The 23,300-nt window shown below is 42.1% G+C and overlaps 2 protein-coding genes across 6 annotated transcripts in view; one reads left to right on the top strand and one right to left on the bottom strand.

Annotated features, from left to right (window-relative positions):
* Positions 1-3,948: 3,948 nt before the first annotated feature.
* LOC109866611 (Golgi reassembly-stacking protein 2-like) lies at positions 3,949-8,683 on the top strand. Of its 4 annotated transcripts, XM_020455377.2 has the most exons (11): positions 3,949-4,077; positions 4,240-4,327; positions 4,774-4,854; positions 5,045-5,248; positions 6,683-6,769; positions 6,875-7,005; positions 7,088-7,220; positions 7,350-7,473; positions 7,579-7,665; positions 7,760-7,876; positions 7,986-8,683. In XM_020455377.2, the coding sequence occupies exons 2-11, from the start codon at positions 4,265-4,267 to the stop codon at positions 8,114-8,116; spliced, it is 1,158 nt and encodes a 385-aa protein (XP_020310966.1). In that variant the 5' UTR covers positions 3,949-4,077; positions 4,240-4,264; the 3' UTR covers positions 8,117-8,683. The 4 variants fall into 4 exon arrangements, with proteins under 4 accessions (XP_020310966.1, XP_020310974.2, XP_031650910.1 ...); XM_020455385.2 differs by lacking the exon at positions 3,949-4,077 and having other exon boundaries at positions 4,144-4,327; XM_031795050.1 differs by lacking the exons at positions 3,949-4,077; positions 4,240-4,327 and adding an exon at positions 4,395-4,472.
* Positions 8,684-10,763: 2,080 nt separating this feature from the next.
* The window catches only part of tlk1a (tousled-like kinase 1a), a 28,158-nt gene continuing 15,621 nt past the window's right edge, over positions 10,764-23,300 (bottom strand). For both annotated transcript variants that reach the window (XM_020455349.2, XM_020455341.2), the window contains exons 3-23: positions 20,635-20,765; positions 20,380-20,451; positions 18,810-18,848; positions 18,452-18,527; positions 18,295-18,338; positions 17,949-18,044; positions 17,669-17,755; positions 17,476-17,568; positions 16,661-16,771; positions 16,383-16,519; positions 15,989-16,177; positions 15,797-15,863; positions 15,347-15,444; positions 14,934-15,015; positions 14,755-14,846; positions 14,365-14,454; positions 14,100-14,269; positions 13,851-13,986; positions 12,997-13,108; positions 12,804-12,911; positions 10,764-12,522 (exon numbers count right to left, since the gene is read on the bottom strand). In XM_020455349.2, coding sequence (XP_020310938.1) covers positions 12,352-12,522; positions 12,804-12,911; positions 12,997-13,108; positions 13,851-13,986; positions 14,100-14,269; positions 14,365-14,454; positions 14,755-14,846; positions 14,934-15,015; positions 15,347-15,444; positions 15,797-15,863; positions 15,989-16,177; positions 16,383-16,519; positions 16,661-16,771; positions 17,476-17,568; positions 17,669-17,755; positions 17,949-18,044; positions 18,295-18,338; positions 18,452-18,527; positions 18,810-18,848; positions 20,380-20,451; positions 20,635-20,765 — 2,201 coding nt within the window. In that variant the 3' untranslated portion in view covers positions 10,764-12,351. The remainder of the gene's footprint in view (positions 12,523-12,803; positions 12,912-12,996; positions 13,109-13,850; positions 13,987-14,099; positions 14,270-14,364; positions 14,455-14,754; positions 14,847-14,933; positions 15,016-15,346; positions 15,445-15,796; positions 15,864-15,988; positions 16,178-16,382; positions 16,520-16,660; positions 16,772-17,475; positions 17,569-17,668; positions 17,756-17,948; positions 18,045-18,294; positions 18,339-18,451; positions 18,528-18,809; positions 18,849-20,379; positions 20,452-20,634; positions 20,766-23,300) is intronic.

A 23,300-nucleotide genomic window follows, 5' to 3' on the forward strand; every position in this document is an offset into this window, starting at 1 on the left:
TGTTTCAGAGGACGAATGGCTCTCGACCTTCACCTCTCAGTCCGCAAGACTGTAACTAACAATTCGATATCACGAAATTGGGGAGAAAAAGGTGTAAAAACAATCAAATTTAAAAAAAGGATCTCTCTGTACTTTGCTCCGTTCATCTTTGTCTCAATCCTGACTAGTCTCACAGTCCCTGCCGCTGAAAAATGTTGCCAAGTTTCCTCCAGACGTGACACTTGGCATTTGGGCCAAAGAGTTCAATCTTTGTTTCATCAGACCAGAGAATATTGTTTCTCATTGTCTAAGAGTCTTTAGGTGCCTTTTGGCTAACTCCAAGCGGGCTGTCATGTGCCTTTTACTGAGGAGTGGCTTCCGTCTGGCCACTCTACCATAAAGGCCTGTTTGGTGGAGTGCAGCAGAGATAGTTGTCCTTCTGGAAGGTTCTCCCATCTCCACAGAGGAACTCTGGAGCTCTGTCAAAGTGACCATCGGGTTCTTGGTCACCTCCCTGACCAAGGCCTTTCTCCCCCGATTGCTCAGTTTGGCCGGGCGGCCCGCTCTAGGAGTCTTGGTGGTTCCAAACTTCATCCATTTAAGAATACATATTTTATTATTTTATTAATTTAATCCTTATTTAACTAGCGAGTCAGTTAAGAACAAATTCTTATTTACAATGACGGCCTACACCGGGTAAACCCAGATGACGCTGGGCCAATTGTGCTCCGCCCTATGGGACTCCCAATCACAGCCAGGATGTGATACAGCCTGGATTTGAACAAGGGTGACGCCTCTAGCACTGAGATGCAGTGCCTTGGGCTCCCAAGTGGCGCAGTAGTCTAAGAATAATGGAGAACACTGTGTTCTTGGGGACCTTCAATGCTGCAGACATTTTTTGGGTACCCTTCCCCAGATCTGTGCCTTGACAAAATCCTGTCTTGTAGCAGTCTGAGATAAACGACTATCACCCCGTAGCGCTCACTTCCATCATTATGAAGTGCTTTGAGAGACTAGTCAAGGATCATATCACCTCCACCCTACCTGACACCCTAGACCCACTCCAATTTGCTTACCGCCCCAATAGGTCCACAGATGACGCAATTGAAACCACACTGCACGCTGCCCTAACCCATCTGGACAAGAGGAATACCTATGTAAGAATGCTGTTCATCGATTACAGCTCAGCATTTAAACCATAGTACCCTCCAAACTCATCATTAAGCTCGAGACCCTGGGTCTCAACCCCGCCCTGTGCAACTGGGTCCTGGACTTTCTGACGGGCCGCCCCCAGGTGGTGAGGGTAGGAAACAACATCTCCACCCCGCTGATCCTCAACACTGGGGCCCCACAAGGGTGTGTTCTCAGCCCTCTCCTGTACTCCCTGTTCACCCATGACTGCGTGGCCATGCACGCCTCCAAACTCAATCATCAAGTTTGCAGACGACATTACAGTGGTAGGCTTGATTACCAACAACGACGAGACAGCCTACAGGGAGGAGGTGAGGGCCCTCGGAGTGTGGTGTCAGGAAAATAACCTCACACTCAACATCAACAAAACAAAGGAGATGATTGTGGACTTCAGGAAACAGCAGAGGGAGCACCCCCCTATCCACATCGACGGGACAGTAGTGGAGAAGGTGGAAGGTTTTAAGTTCCTCGGTGTACACATCATGGACAAACTGAAATGGTCCACCCACACAGACAGCGTGGTGAAGAAGGTGCAGCAGAGCCTCTTCCACTCGAGGCTGAAGAAATGTGGCTTGTCACAAAAAACCGCCCACAACCGTAAGGTTCTCCATAGGGTAGTTAGGTCTGCACATGCATCACCAGGGGCAAACTACCTGCCCTCCAGGACACCTACACCATCTGATGTCACAGGAAGGCCAAAAATATCATCAAGGGCAACAACCACCCAAGCCACTGCCTGTTCACCCTGCTATCATCCAGAAGGCGAGGTCAGTACAGGTGCATCAAAGCTAGGACCGAGAGACTGAAAAACATTTTATATCTCAAGGCCATCAGACTGTTAATATTAAACAGCCATCACTAATATTGAGTGGCTTCTGCCAACATACAGACTCAATCTCTAGCCACTTTTATAACTAACATTTGGATGTAATAAATGTATCAATGTAAACAATGCCACTTTATATAATGTTTACATACCCTACATTACTCATCTCATATGTATATTCTGTACTCTATACCATCTACTGCATCTTGCCTATGCCGTTTGGCCATCACTCATCCATAAATGTATATGTACATATTCTTTACACTTGTATGCATTTATTCCTTTACACTTTTGTGTATAAGGTAGTTGTTGTGAAATTGTTAGATTACTTGTTAGATATTACTGCATGGTCGGAACTAGAAGCACAAGCATTTCACTACACTCGCATTAAAATCTGCAAACCATGTGTATGTGACCAATAAAATTTGATTTGATTGGATAATGAGGTGCGATTTCGCCTGGCATAGAAAATGTGCTCTCTCCTCAGGATACTGCTGTTCAGAGGAGCTAGCCAACAATACAGCTAACACAATCACATTAAACTGAAGCTGGACAGACTGCAAACTAGCTGCACTTTGTTTCTTTTTAACTTTTTTCAATTGACATGTTTTTTTTGGATATATTCATAAAAATTATGCCAGCTGATTCATGATTTAGACTGGCTGAGAAACACGGCCTGTCCGTCTCGTTCCGACTCCTGACACCTTCATCATTACTCTGGGACAGCTGGAGATCTAATTTGAATTTGAAACAATGTTGCAAATGTCTGAGAGACAGACAGCACGGTTAATTTAAAATCTCCGTTGTTGAAAACTAAATGTTAGTCTAAAAGAAATGTGGGATTATGTCTAGATGCTTTTTATAGTGGAGAAGTTTATAAATTGCCTGGCTGGGCGTATGAGGTAGTGGATTGTGCAGTCAGATGGAAAAGAGAAAATTGGCATTTTAATGGCTGGAATGCGGTTTTAACCAATCAGCATTCAGGATTAGACCCACCCATTGTATAATACTGTAATGAACTCACATAATTTCTGTCACAAACTCCACACAGTTGTCACTAGTCGGATATTCATTTCCCACTGAGCAAATAATTACTGTACTTACAGCCTTCTTATAAATACATTTTTATCCGATTCTGCAGCTTCGATGGAGCCAATGAGAATGTGTGGCATGTTCTGGTGAGTGAATTTTTATCAGGTTTTTGCTTTGGTGGACCTTATTTATTTAATTGACATTTGTCAGTAAAACTCATGAATGCCAAATTATTTTGTGTTCTACTTATAGCCCTGGCTTTCCTGAAAATAAAATGGTAAAACAATTCATTGTGAGGCTAAATATGAGGGCTTGATGATAAATGAAAGTCAGATAAACAAAAAGCTGTTTTTTGCTGGCGTCTCAGGACTGATATGGTTAATCTGTTTGTTTAAGCCACACTCCTTACAGTTTACCTCAGCCTCCTGCACTCCTGTTCTAAAATGATAGCAATATGCCATACTCCTTCCAGTGATTGTATTAGACAGCACCATCCAGCACCTATGGCATCAACAACGATGTTGTTGTTTTCATTTACAATGTCTGGTTGCTGCCCCAATGGACAAAGGCACTGATACAGTTTGTTGAGGAAAACACATTACATTTATGTTGTCTATCATCCAATTGTTCAACATGAAATTCCTTTCTCATAATACGTAAAGTCTGGAACACGATGGAATACGTGAGACAGATTAATAAGGCTCCTGTTTGTGATGATTCCCCAATCATGAGCTAGACACCATAGCATACACTGCTTTCATCAGCTCCACTCTCATTCCAAAACATATCAAATAGCCAATTCAGGGTAATTTAACCTTCTATTACCCTTAACATTAACCGTTTTTTCTTTAAAGTGACCTTAAGTAACCTTAAAATAAGAGCATATTATATTGCATAGCACAGATTCTAAACACCGAGGCACAATATCGCGAGACTTCCGGGAACGGTTGCCAAACAGACCAAGACCAGGCCGGGGTTTGGGAAGTCAAGTAGAGAAAAAAATATATATAAAAACACACTGAACACAAATGGTAGAGGAAAGATACAAGGTTTTAGTATTTTTTTGTATTTTAGATGATGCCATAAACTCTCTCTTACAATATACCGGAAGTGTTTCTATGTAGTCAAAAATCTTGATTTTAGCATCATCCCGGAACCGGGGGAAAGTGTTAGCTACTGTGTCTAACCAGCTACACTGATTTATTCACCAGAATAATATCCAGGGTTTGATGAGACATGGGGGGTGCACAGAGCATCGAAATACCTGGAGGAGGATCCGAAGGTTATCACGTCCTCAGGGTATGGATCTTTAGTAGCATGCTAAACCACGAGCTGTAACGGCGCTAGTTGATGATGGGAACGTAACACATAAATGCTTGTCATGAGTGTGAATAACGATAATGTTGTTGCTGTAGAATGTCAGTGTGTATTTTATGTGCTCCATGTGAGTAATTGTGTAGTCTAACCAATTAAACAGAGCAATGTCTGACGAGTGAAATTGTGCAAGCTGATTTGGATAGCTAGTTAATTAGTTTGTTAACTAGTGCCAGGTCGTCGCTTGACTCGAGCAACCGGTCTGTCAATGTGTATGACGGGGGTGGGATGTCGTTTCAATTCAGAACACACTTGCAAAGGGCATTGCACCTGTGTGTTAGCTGTAAAAGTGTGGTGATTTTAATTTTTTAAGGGCAATATGAATATCATGTTATATATGTCATGCACAAAAATCCTGTCTCAATTTGCAGGTGCAAGAGAATTCCCCTGGGCATCGTGCAGGATTGGAACCATTCTTTGACTTTATTATTTCCATCAGTGACACAAGATTGGTAAACTCATTTCTCAAATTATCTACACAAGATTGGTAAACTGTCATTTCTCAAATGATCTACATCCTGAAGCTGTCAGATCCCATTGCAGCTCAACTATTTTCAAAGTCAGGGTTACAAGACAACCTATAGGTGAACTAACTTTGTTTACAGGTGATGATACACTTTAACATCTGTACATTTTTGTCAGAACAAAGATGATGACACATTTAAAGACTTGCTGAAGGTGAATGTGGAGAAACCCATCAAGATGCTGGTATACAGCAGCAAGACGATTGAGCTGAGGGAGGCAACAGTCACACCCAACAACATGTGGGGAGGTCAGGGGCTTCTGGGTGTCAGCATCCGATTCTGCAGCTTCGAAGGAGTCAATGAGAATGTGTGGCATGTTCTGGTGAGTGAATCGCCTTGGCGTTTAGAGCTGCACATATGTAAAACTGGAAATGTGTTGATGTGAAGACTTGCAGTGACCTGATATACAGTGCTGTGAAAATGTATTTGCCTTAATCATTTCTCTATTTTTGCAAACATTTTTATACTGAATGTTATCAGATCTTCAATCAAAACCTAATATTAGATCAAGGGAACCTGAGTTTACAAATAACAAAAAATATACTTATTTTATGGATTTTAATTAACAAAGTTATGCGACACCCAATTCCCATGTGTGAAAAAGTAATTGCCCCATTACACTCAGTAACTGGTTGCGCCACCTTTAGCTGCAATGACTACAACCAAATGCTTCCTGTAGTTGTTGATCAGTCTCTCACATTGCTGTGGAGGAATTTTGACCCCCTCTTGTATGCAGAACTGCTTTAACTCGGTGACATTTGAGGGTTTTCAAGCATGAAATGTTCACTTTTAAATTCTGCCACAACATCTCAATTGGGATTAGGTCTGGACTTTAACTAGGCCATTTCAAATTTGTTGCTTTTTATTCATTTTCATGTAGACTTGAGTGTGTGTTTTGGATCATTGTCTTGCTGATGACCCAGCTGCGCTTCAGCTCACAGACAGATTGCCTGACATTCTCCTGTAGAATTCTCTGATACAGAGCAGAATACATAGTTCCTTCTATTAAGGCAAGTCGTCCAGGTCCTGAGGCAGCAAAGCATCCCCAAACCATCACACTACCACCACCATGCTTGACTGTTGGTATAAGGTTCTTATTGTGGAATGCAGTGTTTTTGTTTTTGGCAGGCATAATTGGACCCATGTCGTCCAAAAGGTTGACTAAAGTTTGCAAAAAAGCACAAGGAAGTACCAGGATGGTTCAAGACTCTTGGAAGAATGTTCTATGAACAGATGATTCAAAAGTATACCTTTTTGGACAACAAATTTGAAGTTTTGGAATAGCCTAGTCAAAATCCAGACCTAATCCCAATTGAGATGTGGCAGAACTTGAAATGATCCGTTCATGCTTGAAAACCCACGAATGTCACTAAGTTAAAGCAGTTCTGCATGAAAGAGTGGGCCAAAATTCCTCCACAGCAATGTGAGAGACTGATCAACAACTACAGGAAGCATTTGGTTGTAGTCATTGCAGTTTAAGGTGGCACAACCAGTTTTTGAGTGTAAGGGTGCAATTACTTTTTCACAGAGGCATTGGGTGTTGTACTTTGTTTATGAAATAAATTAAGTAATTATGTCATTGTTGTGTTATTTGTGTACTCCGGTTCCCTTTATCTAATATTAGGTTTTGGTTGGAGATCTGATAACATGCAGTATCAAAAATATGCAAAAGTAGAGAATTAGAAAGAGGGAAAATACTTTTTTCACGGCACACTGTGTTTATAATTTTGGTCTGTATTCTATTTCTTGTCCCTAGGAAGTGGAGCCAAACTCTCCTGCAGCCATGGCTGGTTTGAGACCACATACTGACTATGTCATAGGTGCAGACAATGTCATGAACGAGGTGTGTGGGATGCCTTTCTTTAGTGTCATTTCAATGATGTTTTCCCTACACTAAGCTGTTGATGTAGTGTTTGACTATGGTTTTTGTCTGAACTTTTCCCCACAGTCTGAGGACCTCTTCTCCCTCATTGAGACGCATGAAGGGAAAGGGCTTAAGTTGTATGTGTATAACACTGACACGGACACCTGTCGCGATGTGGTTATCATTCCAAACTTTGAATGGGGTGGAGAGGGCAGGTATGGCATTGACGTTTTGTTAATTCATTTAGCAGAAATTCCTATAGGTTGCCCCATAGAACACATACGTGCCCTTCTTCAGCCTAGGCTGTGGGATTGGTTATGGCTACCTGCACAGGATACCCACACATACATTTGAAGAGGGTAAGAACATCAGTGTTCCTGGACATATTCCAAGTGAACCAGTTTCCCCACTTAAGGATGGCTTCACAGAGGTAAGACATTTTTGTAAATGACCTACTTCTTTTCACTTCCAATATCTGCCAGTCATGTGAAGGAATTTGTGTGCAATAAGAATATTTTACAGCACTGGGTGTTGATCCCAGTTTTCATTTGTTCCTCAGGTTCAGCTCTCTGCTGTCAGTTCTCAATCTGCAGTGCCTTCTGCTCCAACTGGGTTGGAACAAAATCTCTTTGACCTGTCAGTCAGCTCAGCTCCTCTCACTGTCCCGAGCGCTCTTCAAACAGGTATGCTAGGTATCACTACTTTTCATTGAGATGCATATTGCTTACAGACTTGATATCACCAAGTAAGAGATTAGTTATTAATAATGGATTCTATCTTTGTCCAAGGAGTACCTACTGTGCCAATGTTGCCTAGCCAAGTCAGCCACCTGCTAAGCACTATACCTCCAGTCATCCCTGCTACCACATTACCAGGTCATTGTTGGACACTGTTCTAGTTTGGGAACAATATGATGCATGTATTATGCTTGTGGCTTGGTGTTTTTCATTGTTCATATGTCCTGCACAGGTCTAACGTCGTTACCCGGAGGCCTACCTCCCCTTCACAAACTGGCAAATTTAAATGTCACTTTACCAGACTTGGGCACTGTGTCATTACCAGGTATTGGAGGGATGCCACCAGCAGGTACTGTCAATGTTTTCAAGATTCTTTGATGGTTTTTAAGATGTAGGTTTATGGATATTTGTATACTACTGTTAGTAATATTGCTGTAACTTTCCACCTGTCTCCTCAGGTTTCCCTCCATTGGCCCCTCTTCCTCCCTTAAACCTATCCATGCTCAACTCCCAGCTGCCTCTGGTCCCAGGAGTAGCTCCATCAGAGTTCACTCTCCCACCTAGCTCTGCAAGCGGCAATTCCCAATGAGCAGACACCCTCATCCTGGACGCAACATCCTCCTCCAGAGCCCCAGTGGTCAGTGACAGAAACACTCCTCCCTACACCAGTGGCTTCCTCTAAACCTAGAGAAACACCAGTGACTTGACTCCTAGCAGAGAACCATTTACCGACAAGATCTACTGCATTTAAAACTCAACAAGGAAATAATCTGGAAAAGCTCTGTTGTACTTCTAAATCTATGGCGGCATCCCCAATTATCCACCCTTTTCCAGAAGTGTGTGTATATTTGAACATTTCTTGTTATAATCATTGGCTTGAGAAGTTTCTACAATTGTTAAATCCACGATGGGGAGTGTACACTCTGGGAAAAGGGTGGAGAATCGGGATGCAGCCTTGGTGGCTGAAACAACAGCAAGGGTCTTCGGAAGAACGATGGGCGGTCAGAAATGTGAGAATTATTGTGAGATCCGCTTTAGCCTGTTGTAATGCAGATGTATTTTTATTTTTGTTGTACAAAAAATTACTAAAACATGAATGAAAGTGTAATTGAGAAATCCCTTTCTTGAATAAATTGATTTATTTTTCTTGTCTGCAGCATTGACTTCTCATACTTCCATTTGTAATGCTTTGGTTGGTGTAAAAATGAAGGTACTTTACTGCTGAAAACCACAGGGTGTCAGTGTAGGACCACAATGAAACGTGACTATGGGAGAATCTCTATTGCATACTCATCCCATCTTCTCTCAACCCATCATGAGTACACCAGAGGTCCTGCCCCGCTGACCTTCTCCAGTGGGTTTTGAGAAGGATGCAGTTGAGATTGTCCCACAATGTACCTTAAGCAGATTCCTTTGCAATGGGATTGATTCATTTTGTACTCACTATTACCAAGTTGGTGAATCTTGGCTACAAACCAAGTAGCTTCAAACAATTATTTCCATTCAGTGTTGTAATTTGGTATGATTCACTCTGTTGGCCTGCTGCATGTTAGTTGTATTGAGCCTTTCAACAGTTTCTGCTATAAGTTTAGATGGTCAGTGGAAAAGAATATTGGTGCAACAGCTGATCAAGGATGCTGCTGCTCATGTTAACTTTGCCCTTCAGTTCCATCCCGTCACTGGCTCCCAGTTACTGCTAGCATTAGATCTAAAGCATGCCTACTCCACTGGGCAGTGAAAGAAACTCAATCATACATGCAAATAATCAGACTGGGTCACTGTCTGGTCAGCAGGCTCTTCTGGCACTGTCTCATCGGTCCTGTCTGACCCCAATGACAAGGAACACCTATCTTCCCTTCTCAATGATCCCCAATATTGTCAGGGAGCCAAATGTACATTGAGGTGTTCACTCTGGGCTACATCTACAATTCCAGCAGAATCCTCACAAGTTAATCTTTACAAGCACAGGTTTGGGAGTATAGCTTTTTTCCTTTGCCACAATTGAGAAAAGGTAGCCAGACAAGAGAGTGCATTTGGAAATTATTCAGACCCTTTGACTTTTCTACACACAATACCCCGTAATGGCAACGCGAAAACTGGTTTTTGGATTTTGTGTGCAAATAACAGAAATACCTTATTTACATAAGTATTCAGACCCTTTGCGATGAGACTCAATTGAGCTCAGGTGCATCCTTTTTCCATTGATTATCTGAGGTTTCTACAACTTGAATTGAATCCACTTGTGGTAAATTCAACTGATTGGACATGATTTGGAAAGAATCATGTCGGTCTAGGTAAAGTCCCACAGTTGACAGTGCAAGTCAGAGCAAAAACCAAGCCATGAGGTCAAAGGAATTGTCCGTAGAACTCAGACAGGATTGTGTCGAGGCACAGATCTGCACAAAAACATTTCTGCCGCATTGAAGGTCCCCAAGAACACTGTGGCCTCCATCATTCCTAAATGGAAGACGTTTGGAACCACAAACTCTTCCTAGAGCTGGCCGCCCAGCTAAACTGAGCAATTGCTGAAGGTCACTGACGGAGCTCCTTTGTGGGAGAACCTTCCAGAAGGACAACCATCTTTGCAGTACTCCACCAATCAGCCCTTTATGGTAATGGCCAGACTGAAGCCGCTCCTCAGTAAAAAAGGTACATGACAGCCCGCTTGGAGTTTTCCAAAAGGCACCTAAAGGACACAGACCATGAGAAACAAGATTCTCTGGTTGGATGAAAGATATTCTCTTTGGCATTCATTGGAAGAAACTTGGCACCATCCCTACGGTGAAGTATGGTGGTGGCAGCATCATGCTGTGGGGATGTTTTCAGCAGCAGGGACTGGGAGAAGTGAGGAGAGGGAAAGATGAACAGAGCAAAATACAGAGATCCTTTGATGAAAACATGCTCCAGAGCACTCAGGACCTCAGGCTGGGGTCAAGGTTTGCAACAACCACCCTAAGCACACAGCCAAGACAATGCAGGAGTAGCTTCTGAATGTCCTTGAGCAGCCCAGCCAGAACCTGGACTTGAATCCGATCAAACATCTCTAGAGAGACCTGAAAATAGCTGTGCAGCGACGCTCCCCATCAAACCTGACAGAACTTAAGAGTATCTGCAGACATGAATGTGAGAAACTCGAAATAGAGGTGCCAAGCTTGTTGCATCATAACAAAGACTTGAGGCTGTAATCGCTGCCAAAGGTGCTTCAAAGTACTGAGTAAAGGGTCTGAATACTTATGCAAATGTGATAGTTTATTTTTAATACATTTGCAAACATTTCTAAAAACCTGTTCTTTGCTTTGTTATTATGGGGTTGTGTAGATCAATGAGGGGGGGGAGATTAATCCATTTTAGATTAAGGCTGTAATGTAAAAGTCAAGGGGTCTGAATACTTTCAGAATGCACTGTATGTAATTTAAGATGGGACTGGAATGCTTTATAACTTGTCAGGACTACACTGACTGAAAAGGCCCAACTTCATCCATCAAAACATACACAAGTCACAGAACACTGGAGAGCTCCTCCCATCATAGTCTCCAAAAGAAATACGTTGTATAGCATGCTGCGATTCCCTGTTATTTATCATTTATTGTTTTTACAGAACTGTACATTGTGTACCCAGAGTGGAACATACAGCCCTAAAAATTAAGAGCAACATCAAAAGCAGCAAAAATTTAAAACAAATCGGAAAAAAATAAGAAATTGTTAAAGGTCCAATGCAGCCATTTTTATCTCAATATCAAGTCATTTCTGGGTAACAATCACCTTACTGTGATTTTTAATAGAAAACGTGGTCATAAACAAAACATAGCAATTTCTGAAGCAAAGAATTGATAGTGGTCTGAGTGGGGAGGGGAAAACTGAAAACGAGCTATTATTAGCAGTGAGGTTTGGAACTCTTTCTTATTGATCTATAAACTAATTTACCGCCTGGAGATGTCAGCAGGCAGGCCAAAACTCCATCCCACCACACAGGCAAACATTTCAGGTGGTCTTGTCAAACAGCTCTTACACTAAAGGGCATCATCATAATTATCACAATTTCACAGTATTGTTCCAACCTCAGTGTGGTAATGTGTATACAAAACAAAAGGGAAAATCACTGCACTGGGCCTTTAAACATTTGTACAGAATGGTACAGCTGCAGTTCGAAATCTGAAAATCGTCTTCTGTACAGCAAATATACATGTACTCGAAGAAATTCATTAAAATCTTCCTGCATAGGATTCTGTACATTGACATTTGGTTATTTTGTGCATTCAACATTAGTATGCTGCCTGGGCCTAAATGACAGATCCCACATATGCTAAAACATTACATTCTCATGGCTAATTGTACAACCAAACACTTTCTGAAAATAAAAAACATACAGCCGAATTGGTGAAATCATTGCATACCTACAAAAAAAAAAAACACGAATGTCCACTCCTAGAAGGTAAATCACCCCGGCAGGACCATGTTCATTCTTCTAAATGGCGGGCTGCCAGGTATACCTTAGGCCCTGTAAGGCTTCCACCAGCAAGTGTCTAGTCACATTTATTCAAGGTACTGTCTGTAGCAGTGCTCTATTCAACCTTCACAAGGTCATTTACTCATGTTCTTTTAAACATCCATTCATTAATAAGTCCTTAGTAAACACCCATTTGAAACCCAGAACAGTCCAGGCGAAGGCCAAATTCCACACCATTCAGTCTACAGGGTCCAAATGCCTTCCATACACCGCTGGTTGGCAGGCAGCTCCTCTCCCACACACCTGGTCCTGTGGGGGAGAGGGCTCTGCAGGCGTGGTGCAGCCAGCCAGTCAGTCAGTCAGTGCACAGCCGGCCCTCAGTACGAGATGATGCTGGAGGAGGCAGGTCCTGAGCCACCAGCGCCCAGCTGCAGATTCCCTGAAGAGCTGGACCTCCTCATGTGAGGGAGCAGGTAGGAATCCCTTCCCAGCTGGTGAACATCAAACCGGTCCTCCTTCCTGTATGCCAAGCATCGCCTTATAAAGGCCTTGGGGAATATAGGAGACATCATTCAAAGGACAGCACTAAATTAAATTAAACATTGGAGCAAGACGCTGAGTATGATGGCGATCATGACTTATGGCTGGACAGAAATGCATCTATCTCAAAAGGGGCTGTAATGTCGATCAATCTTATATGAACACTAGAGGTTTCAACAAAAGCAATGTTTATACAGGAATTGATAAATCATAAAACAATCCCAAAATATTAAATAGGAGTGACAATTGCAGTCAGATGATAATTTTCAGAACAACTTCTCCCACAGACCTTAGCTTCATTACTGGCAACAGGCTTGACAGGAAACTGAACTTCGGTTGCTTTAAGAATTGTATTCTCCTGCAGGATATCCTGCTGAGACTGATTGTGACCAAATGGCTGAAAGATAAAAATAAGGCGACAAGTTAACTTATCTTTACAAAACGTATTTTACAAGTCGATAAAGACAGTTCTAAACACTTACTTTTCTTCCATATAAACACTGGAAAAAGATGATGCCAACAGACCACACATCCACCTTGTTGGAGATCTTTGGAGGTTCTTTGCCAACAACAAAACACTCAGGAGGCAAGTACCTTTGAGAGAACACAAAACAAAAATCTGTCCATATGTCATCATAGCATCAAAATCATGTGTTGGTCCTGATAGGGCCTTCAGAAAGTATTCATACACCTTGACTTATTCCAAAGTTGTGTTACAGCCTGAATTCAAAATAGATCTCTCACCCATCTACACACAATACCCCATAATGACAAAGTGAAAACATGTCCTTCACATACTATTTTGCAAACCCCAGGCATGCGGTCATGTGCTTTTTCCCCCCAGGAGTAGCTTCCTTCTGGCCACTATCCCATTAAGACCAGAATGGTGAAGTGCTGTAGAGACTGTCGTCCCTCAAGTTCTCCCATCTCAGCCAAGGAACTCTGTAGTTCTGTCAGAGTGGTCATTGGGTTCTTGGTCACCTCCCCGACAAAGGTCCTCCTTGTCCGGTTTCTGAGTTTGGTTGGCCAGCCAGCTCTAGGCCGAGATTGGGTAGTTCCATATTGGTTGTCTTTTCCCAATCAAATTGGACCGTCAAAGCAAAGGGGTGTGAATACATATGCAAATGACATATTTCTGTATTTAAATTTGCAAAATCCCTTTGTTTTACCTTCGTCATTATGGGGTATCATGTGCAGATGGGTGAGAAAAAAAAGAAAAAAACTTAATCCATTTTGATTTCTGGCTGTACCAAAGCACAATGTGGAATAAGTCATGGGGTGTGAATACTTTGAAGACACACTGCATATTTATCCATATATGGTGGCAGTTTTCTACCAGTAGGTCCCTGCTCCTTGTGAGGTCAAGTCCATGCCATCTGCACCGTAGCTGTCGTCATCCATGATTTTGGACAAACCGAAGTCTGTGATTTTGATTTCCCCACAAGCTGTGCCATCAACAAGCAGGATGTTACCTTGAAATTGGAAAAGAACAAGTGAGCACATAGCCTCAGAGAACACAGGGATCTCATTACAGATGGAAAGGTAACCATAATATCCCTGCAGTGTGTGAAGTGTGTCTGTTCACCTGGCTTGAGGTCATAGTGGATGATGGGGGGCTTGATTTCGTTCAGGTATCGGAGAGCATTCACAATCTGCATGACGATGGAGCGGGCCTCCTTTTCTGACATTAGCTTGTGCTGCTTCAAGTAGAAGTCCAGGTCATTTCCTTCACAGTACTCCAAAACTGTGCAAAACCTGTGAGGGCAACATAAAGGAACAATGTGTAAAAGGCAGTGACGAGAGGATGTCACGAGAACATATCGTCAGTATAATGAGAAAGGGTCACTTACGTGTCTGTGTCCAGTGAGAAGTAGTCATACAGCTTGACGATTCTGGGGTGGTCCAGCTGCTTGTGTATTCTGTACTCTCGACAGGCGTGTCTGCAACAAGGTAAGCAGTGTTACCATGGGCAACCAAAGGAATGACTCAAGACAGTAGGAGCGCAGAGAGGTGGAGGTATGACTGATTGGCTAACCCAGACACTAAGCAGACTAGAACAACCAAAGGTTTAAAGCCAGCGAATTACAAATAAAACTGTGCCATTGTGACAGTAATTCATAAAACTGACTCTGCTTTTCTAAAATTATCTAAAGCAGAGCAATGCTTTTTAAAAAGTTACTTTTCACAGTGTTGATGAACAGAACCTGGCAAAAGTGGCAATTATTTAATGTTGAACATACTTGTGATAGTTCTCTTTTTTCTCCTCCCGCCAGTTCTTGTTGAGCTGGTGAATTTTCACAGCAGCATACCGTTGCTCAATCAAGTCAAACGCCTGTAATAAACAGAAAAGTTCTGACTGGTCTATTCAAACAAAGACTTGCAGATGCAACTGATGACACATGAACTCCGATAGACTCACCTTGTAAACTTCACTAAAGCCTCCTCTTCCCAGAAGATGCAGGAGTAGATACCTATCGTTCAAAGTCGGATGGTCTTTGAATCTTTAGCGGGAGAGAAAAAAAAGGAAAAAGGGTAAGCAACTCATTATGAACGAAGTCAAAGGGTAGGACTTCCACCAACACAAAAACAAATAATCCCTATAAAGACATTAAGTTGGACCTTCTTACTGAAATGCCAGTCGAAAAAAAAAAAAAAGAATTTTTACCTCAAGTTGCAGAATAGAAAACTGACATCCAGAATGATTTGTAACGTACTGTGAAAAACACCACGAAATGGCCATTACTGCCTCACTGAACGATCTATGGTTGTCAGCAGGAGCTATTGTGCCTATGCCCTGACGTCACAGAGATTCATTCCAGTGATCAGACTCACTGTGAACTGTCCTCATTATTTATTCTCTTAAGTTCCCGAATGTGAAGGTTCCGCACTCTCTCCAGGCGCTCCAACTCCGCCTGGATTTCAGCTTCTTCCTGTAATGATTCACACAAACAGACATAAAGAGGAACATCAGAGGACTGACTACAAGGAGAGGGGAGAGCCTCAAAACCCACTTCTACACCAAGGCTGACAAGTCATTTAAAGTCTGTCTAGGGAAATCAGTCTGATGCTTAATCCCTATGAAAGCTATTAAATTAAATATACTATACGGTTTGGAGAAGAAAAAAAAGCCACAGAATCTCTAGGCAGTCAAACTAATAGTGGTTCTATATCAGGATGTCTTATCCCCATTTCATTGTCTTGATGAACAATTGTGACATATGAAACAATGAAAGGTCAGCTCGTGTTGCCTGGCCCTGCCAGGTTGGGCATCTACACACTGACCTTTTTGAGATGGCCGAGTCGTAGTTTGTAGATCTCCTCCTGCTCATGGTACTCTGCTAGAGTCAACCTTCGGAATGAACCAACAAAATAAATGACTAATGAGAGCAACAGGATCAGGCATATATGCTCATAGATATCTAGCGTCTGGTGTGTTTAGGCTTAGCCACAAGTAAGGAGGACAAGCGCACTCACAGCTGAGGTAGGCTGGGCTTGAGAAAGGGATCGTTCTCCGCGCCGTTCACTGCCTTGGTTTTGCGTTGCTTTGGCTCAGAGTTTGTGGTTGGTGCTTGGGAGTTGCTGGAGGATGGGGGTTTCCTCTTTGCTAGGAGTTTTCTCTGCTTCTCGATTTCCTCCCTCTGTTGGTTTATCCACTCTTGCTGTCTGCAGATAAAGATGTTATATGCAATCAATACCATTTCCCGCTTGCGCTTAACCCTGGCTAAGGCTTTAGAATAAAAAGGAAAATGGTACATTTCAGTACTAATTCTACAGATGTCTTTGATCCCTGGTTGAAAGATAAATACATGTAGCTTGCCAACCATATCATAGTTGAAAGTTAAGTTGACCTGGAATCTAAGGTACTCACTTGACTAGGTTTTGGAAGGCAAAGCCATCTGTCCACTGCTCTGTGAAGGAGGCTCCATGTCGTACAGTGGTAAAATGGCCTAACCGTAGTCTGTCTTGCATACTCTTCTCCCGGCATGCCTGCTTTTCCTGGGTGCTCTAAGCAACACATACACAATGTCAGGCATCACGAACTGATACGCAATACCAGATTACTCATACGGAAATGCAAAAGACTTGGCACAACATCAAAAGCCAGACATGCCGGGCTTTAGACATTCCACTTTGAAATGAAAGTACCTTTTCTATGAGCAACTTCTTGCTCATGGTGATGCATTTATTTAAGCGTTCTTTGTACTTTTCAAGTAATTTCTGTTGCTCATCTATCTGTCTCCTGAGATCACAGTTTGCCTATGGAGAAACACATTAGGTTAATCATTACAATTCTAACACCCAGGACCTCTAAACAGAATTAATACAGTCAGTCTAGCATGGATAACATGCATTTTTGTATGTACTTTTGAGTCCACTGGCAGCACACTGAACTGTGTTTTAATTTATCTGTGTTCAGTTGTGCCAGAGTAATATATCACTGACACTTAAAGTTCTTAACTTCTTTGGGATAGGGGGCAGCATTTTCACTTTTGGATGAAAAGCATGCCCAGAGTAAACTGCCCCCTAAATCAGTCCCAGATGCTAATATATGCATATTATTATTAGATAGAAAACACCAAAGTTTCTAAAACAGTTTGAATGATGTCTGTGAGTATAACAGAACTCATATGGCAGGCAAAAACCTGAGAAAAAAATCCAAACAGGAAGTGGGAAGTCCAGTTGGAACAGTATTGAACATTTATGATAAAAACATCCTAAAGATTGATTCTATACTTAGTTTGACAAGTTTCTACGAACTGTAATATAACTTTTTGTCCGACTGGACTTGAACGCGTGTTTGGATTTGTTTACCAAACGCCCTAACAAAAGAAGCTATTTGGACATAAATGATGTAAATGATGAACGGGGTTTCGGCAGTCCTAGACAGGTTTTTCCTAGACAAGTCTCTCATTGTGTTTATGCTGAGGTTTTCTTTGTGCTCATTAGACAGCTTTTCTTACCCTAAGCAAATCATCTATTCTGCCTTCTTTTTTCTCAAGGTCCAGGTTCTTGTTACTTTCAAGGGCAGCCAACTTGAGCCCCGTCAGGTCAGTCTGCAAAGAAAACAAATAGAACAAATTCTTAAAATGCGCCAACACAATGTCAGTTATTCAAAAAGTGCTGAACGCACATACTAATGGTTGTCATCCTCACCTGCACACATTTGACTGCTAGCTGCTTAGGATGCATCACATGGTCCCCAAAAGACAGACTTGTAGGAGATGAGCTGTTTTGCCTAATCTGAAACACAAGGGACAACAATTGATTGCATATCGACCTAATTATAACATCAATATTACTTATAAACATTGACTGTTTAAAATAGGCCGGTCTGGCTCTGGGCTGTTCTGGCCTGGACAAGGATACTTGCCGTCTTCGGGTTCGAATGGCAACAAGCGGTAAATTAATTGAAGTGGATATGGGGGTAACTTACACTGGAAACCTGCGCGGTGTGGGAATGTGAGTTCTGGGGTGAGCGGATCACTGGGGGGAGACCTCTCACAGGACTGGACCCATTCCCTCCTTGGAACTGGAGAAAGAGAGGCCACCAGTGTGAGTGCCATCATTGCCTGCCACTTGGCAAAAACAGAGGCACAGAAAGCCTCCTTTATGTTTGGTTCTGTTTACTGCCTCTGAGTGAAATGGAACTTCATTGATATTCTCCAAAACAGAACACCTCTCAGATGAACACCAAATGTGGTGCTCCAGCACACAGGGACATTAAGAGTAGAACTTTCACTTAAAAAACATTTAGCATGCTCCCAACTCATGTAACTTACATCAAAATAATCACTAATTTTGGGTCCTCGCACGATAGACTTCCCTGTGAGAGAAAAAAATACATTTAACATTGACAATCATTTATAAATTATGGCCATCATACAGTAGTGACTATTTGTACCCGGAGCATAACAGAAACAGCTTAAGGGACGTTACCTTGGCTGCTCTCTGATTGGATATCAGGTTTCCTTTTTCTTCCCCTGGATGATTCAGAGTGTTTCTTTTCAGGAGTCTGTCCAAGAAAAACTTAGTTTAACCAATAACCACCATCATCTGGTAGGTTGTACAAGTAGAGTTACTTTGATTCCTTGAAATGTCAAGATGAGGATGTAATGACTGTTTTGAAAAACAAATGCGTTGTGAATATACTGTAGCAGCAGCAAAATGCCTAACTTACAGCCTGCTAAGGGAGTTCCTGAACGTAGGTGAACTGACCGACCACTGCTGCCTACCGGCCCAGCAGCTGACAAATGGGGAACATAGCCTAGTATTCGAAATACAATGGAGTACCTACCGAATATGCAGGAGAGCTCCCCCTTTTCACATCGGAGCTCTGCAAACAAGAGGGGTACAGAGAATGAGCTCAATGTAATGAAATGCATGACTAATATCGTTTATAATTAGCCTGTTTTGACAGAGATTCATTGTATTGGAAAGCTTAAGACTAATGGAAGAAATTCAACAGTTGAGAGAGGATGTTTATCTATGGCCAATGTAGCCCATTGGCAGTTTTGGGCCACAGGCTGAGAGAAATAAAGACAAAAGCGACTACAACAGGTAACTGTGGCACAAAGATTAACTAGCCTTTTCTAATGTCTGATTCAAATCTCAATGACAGAGTATACACACACTGCCCAATTCTGATCTTTTGACCAATCACATCAGATCTTTTTCAGAACCGATTTGATTGGTCAAAAGACCAATTAGTTAAAAATAGACTGCCTGTGTAAACGCAGCCTTCAGGAGCTATGGAGGGGGGAAAATAAGATCGCCAAACAAGGAATAATCATGATCAACCAATTTAATTAATTACCAACCACCAAGATAACATATGAGGATTCTTTCTTCCCTACAAAAGAAAAGCATTAAAATGCTTAAACTGAGAAAACCCAAACTAAATCAAAAAGGAGTAGCCTATTTCAACCAGGCAGAGGAATCCTCATGACATTTATGCAAGACCCCAGGACCAGGACAGAGCCTTCGGCAGAGAATCTGCTGACAGGTGCTAGTCTGATTGAGTGTGTCAACAGTGCATCATTAGGGAGTGTATGACGTATGGTAGCATCTGTGTGGGTGACATCTGTGCAGATTCAGCAGCAGAGGAGGCCAGAGAGGATTTATTCTGCCTCCTCCTCTCCCCCCTCGATCATGCTCACACACAGGCCTCCATCCGTGACTTATTAAACCAGTCAAACTGTACAGAAGGGAGGGGAGCAGACAGGCACCTGCACAGTCAGGTTGCTAGTATACTCGCACACTCCACTGCAGTGGTTCAGGCTTCTTTATTCCAGACAATGTTGGAGCCCACCACCCCACACAAACAGGCTGCGACACTGCAGCCCCACCCAAGTTGGAAGCCATTTGTGTTTTGCCTTCATTAGTGTAGAGCTGTGCTGCCAAACACAGGAAAACAGTGTGGAGGGAGGCGCAGACGCAGCATGATGCCTGTGATCAGGCTGCCCTGGCACAGACCGTGTTTGTACAGAGAGGTGAGAGCTTGTGGTATGATGCGTCACAAGGCAGTTTAATTACAACAAGATTCCGCACATTTTTATTCTCTCTAGAGCTAGCTCCATCTTAGGTTGCATCTGACATTTTCACCAGTGACAGAGGATCATATGAGGGTCCAGCTCCTCTCCCTCTGTGGGATCTCCCTGCTCACGCCAACCAGCCCACATCTGACATCCAATCAAAACATAGGTCTAATCCAAACAAAAGGATGGAATGTCAGACAAAAAAAAACACAGAAAAGCCATGAAAACCAGTTATATTGTCTGACAAGAGCCTGTTCAAACAAACATGCACATTGATTCATTATATAATGTTTCACTAAAACTGTAACACCACCATGTTAAGAAACATACCTCTGACTCTTTGTCACTGGAAGACCCCAGGCTTCCAAAACTTTGATTTGAACAGTCATTGTTCGTCATTCCCTGAAAACAAAAAGAGGTACGTCATGACTTTCTTCTGAAAAGAAACCATGACAACTATTTACTTTATTTTTGTTACACAAAATAAGCCTAACAGACAATTAGACTAGCTGAAAACATGCAGCCAAGTGTTACTGTAGTAATGTGAGTGTATGGGGATCAGGGGTTTGAGGCAAGCGCACACACTTTGGTTCCCCCGCTGGTGCTGCCAGTGCTGCCCCCGGTACTGCCCCCAGTACCAGTGACCGCACCCATGAAGCGAGCCTCCAGCAGCTCCTGTCTCCGGGGGTCCAGGCTGTGCAGCTCCTCCATGGTGCCTGGAAGAGAGGAGAAACACCACCTTAACATTAAAAGGTAAACCACTTATTGCCTACTCCTCCTTACATCCTCACATTCCTCAGTCATCCACTGGGACAGGCAATGTAACGTCACAATTTTTATGTTGCACCTTACTGAACTCGATCTTAATGTATAGCCTACTCAGCAGCCTTACATCTACCTATTATTTTAGGCCTATACAAGGAAAACCAGAAAGTCTGGCTCTTTTTACAATTTCTTCATGACGAAATTGAGACAAACTACAGAAAGCACACTGAGGTCCACCACTATCTGAAAACTGTTGTATTGACTTGATCTGAAGCGTCGACCATAACTGAGACCAGGTATACAGCTAATTCAGTTTCAGGAATACTTCAGGATTTTGGCAATGACGCCCTTTATCTACTTCCCCAGAGTCCAATGAACACTTGGATACCATGTTTAGGTCTCTGCATGCAGTTTGAAGAAAGTTGCCAACTAGCGTTAGTGCAATTGCTAAATTGCGTTAGCAAAATTAAGCCGTCTACGGTAACTGCTAGCATGCTAGTAGATACAGTACCATAGACTTCCAGTCATTGCGGCAACGCTAGTTAGCACTGGCTCGCAAAATTTCCTTCAAGGGATGCAAATTCGGTCAATTTCATTGCCGACTTACCAACCGGTTAACAAACAGTTACATTTGTTCCAAACAGTAAAATGAAGTGACCAACAGAAAATACTATGCATGGAAGACATTTCATTAAAACCTTGAAAAAAAAAAAAAAACACGCGACAATAGCAAGCCTATCCTCTAATATTATCGAACATGAAACTACAGTAATGAAGCAGAGACTGAACACATTTTCAAACATTTGCCAAAATGTAATTTGCAGTTAAGACACCGTTCTAAAAAGACGCATCTGATGCAAGCCGTTTCATGTGACAGAGATGAACATCTCCATTCGAAACTTTGAGGGAAAATGTAAACATGCAACAACAAGGATGGGTTGTTAATACGATTAGGATTGTGCCTTTGGCTTCTGGACAACTAAATAGTTGATATGAAATCCAGTACTGAGAGAAAGTCTGAATCTCAGCTGTTTCATGCTGCTCCTCCTTCTCCCACTGCTCCCTGCGCCTGTCCGTTTTTTTGTGCATGGGCTGCATCTCAATCCACTGAAGGGCAGCCTTCCGAATCGGCGGTGGAAGGTGGCCGAGGTACAGCTGTGCTTGTCAGACCGCGAGACGCCTCGAAAAAGTCTGTATCATCAGAACAGTTTGGCATACTAACTAATATGACCACTCAATGGAAAGATGAGCCCCTCACTAACACTGCGATGTTCTCAGTTGTACTCTAGTAGTCGGTACCGACTACTACCAACTTGTTTGTAGTGTTCAGTTTGGGCTACACACTAATACGACCAGTCTATGGAAAGGTGAGAATCTCAAACGTCTGTTGTTTTACTCTAGGAAGCCCACGAGTGTCACACGGCTCGCCTGTAGGTAGGCCAGTATCAGTAAAAATAAAATGAAAATGAATGGAAGTATACCAAACATTAGGAGTGCATCTGGCTCCTACTACGATACCCTGTTCAAAACGCAATTAAATATTTTGTCTTCCCCATTCACCTTCTGAATGGCACACATACACAATTCATGTCTCAAGGATTCAAAAATCCTTCTTTTGACCAGTCTCCTCCCCCTCATCTACACTGGTTGAAGTGGATTTACCAAGACATCAATAAGGGATCACAGCTTTCAGGGCCTAAAATTAACACCAGCCATGTTGGCGGGTGGTCAGGGCTCCACAGAGTGAGCATTTCACTTCATTTGTAAATAAAACTAGTAAAGTATGATCACATTTACAGTACCAGTCAAAAGTTGACACCTACTCATTCCAGGGTTTTTCTATATTTATTTTACTATTTCCTACATTGTAGAATAATAGTGAAGACATCAGAACTATGAAATAACACTTGGAATCAGAGAACAGACTAGCAGCTGTCCACACAAACATACTTTTGGGTCATGTAGTATCAATATTTAAAGTTTCAACTGCTAGGGAAGAGAAAAAAAAAGCTGCTACTGGTCATACTCAATTTCACATTTATGGTTTTAGGAATATTACAAAGCACGCTCATCTGCTTTTGTGTTTTGTTGGTGTAATTGCAACAAAAAAACTATATTTGGGTTGTTAAAATCTGAGTGGGTGGTAGATTAAATATAATTATAGGCCCTGATAGCTTTCACCTGGTAAGTCTCATGCAAAGAGCAGGTGTTCTTAATGTTTTGTATACTCCAAAAGTAGTTTAGTGCCCCAAAATGTAGTATTTCTTATATATAGGACAGACACTAAAGTAAAACTGAGTTTAACTAACTTGCAGATATGAAAAGATCATTCTAAAAAATAAAAATAAATCTGTAAAAAACATCTAATTCCCAGTTAATGCTACAAAACCAACTTTTAAAAATAGGTTATATTTGACTCAATTCCATGATGTAGAGTAAGGCATTGTTGGCAGAATAGATGGATGCAGTTCAATGCATGATGAATA

The sequence above is a fragment of the Oncorhynchus kisutch genome, linkage group LG2 (genome assembly GCF_002021735.2).
Source record: "Oncorhynchus kisutch isolate 150728-3 linkage group LG2, Okis_V2, whole genome shotgun sequence".
NCBI classification, from domain to species: Eukaryota; Metazoa; Chordata; class Actinopteri; order Salmoniformes; family Salmonidae; genus Oncorhynchus; species Oncorhynchus kisutch.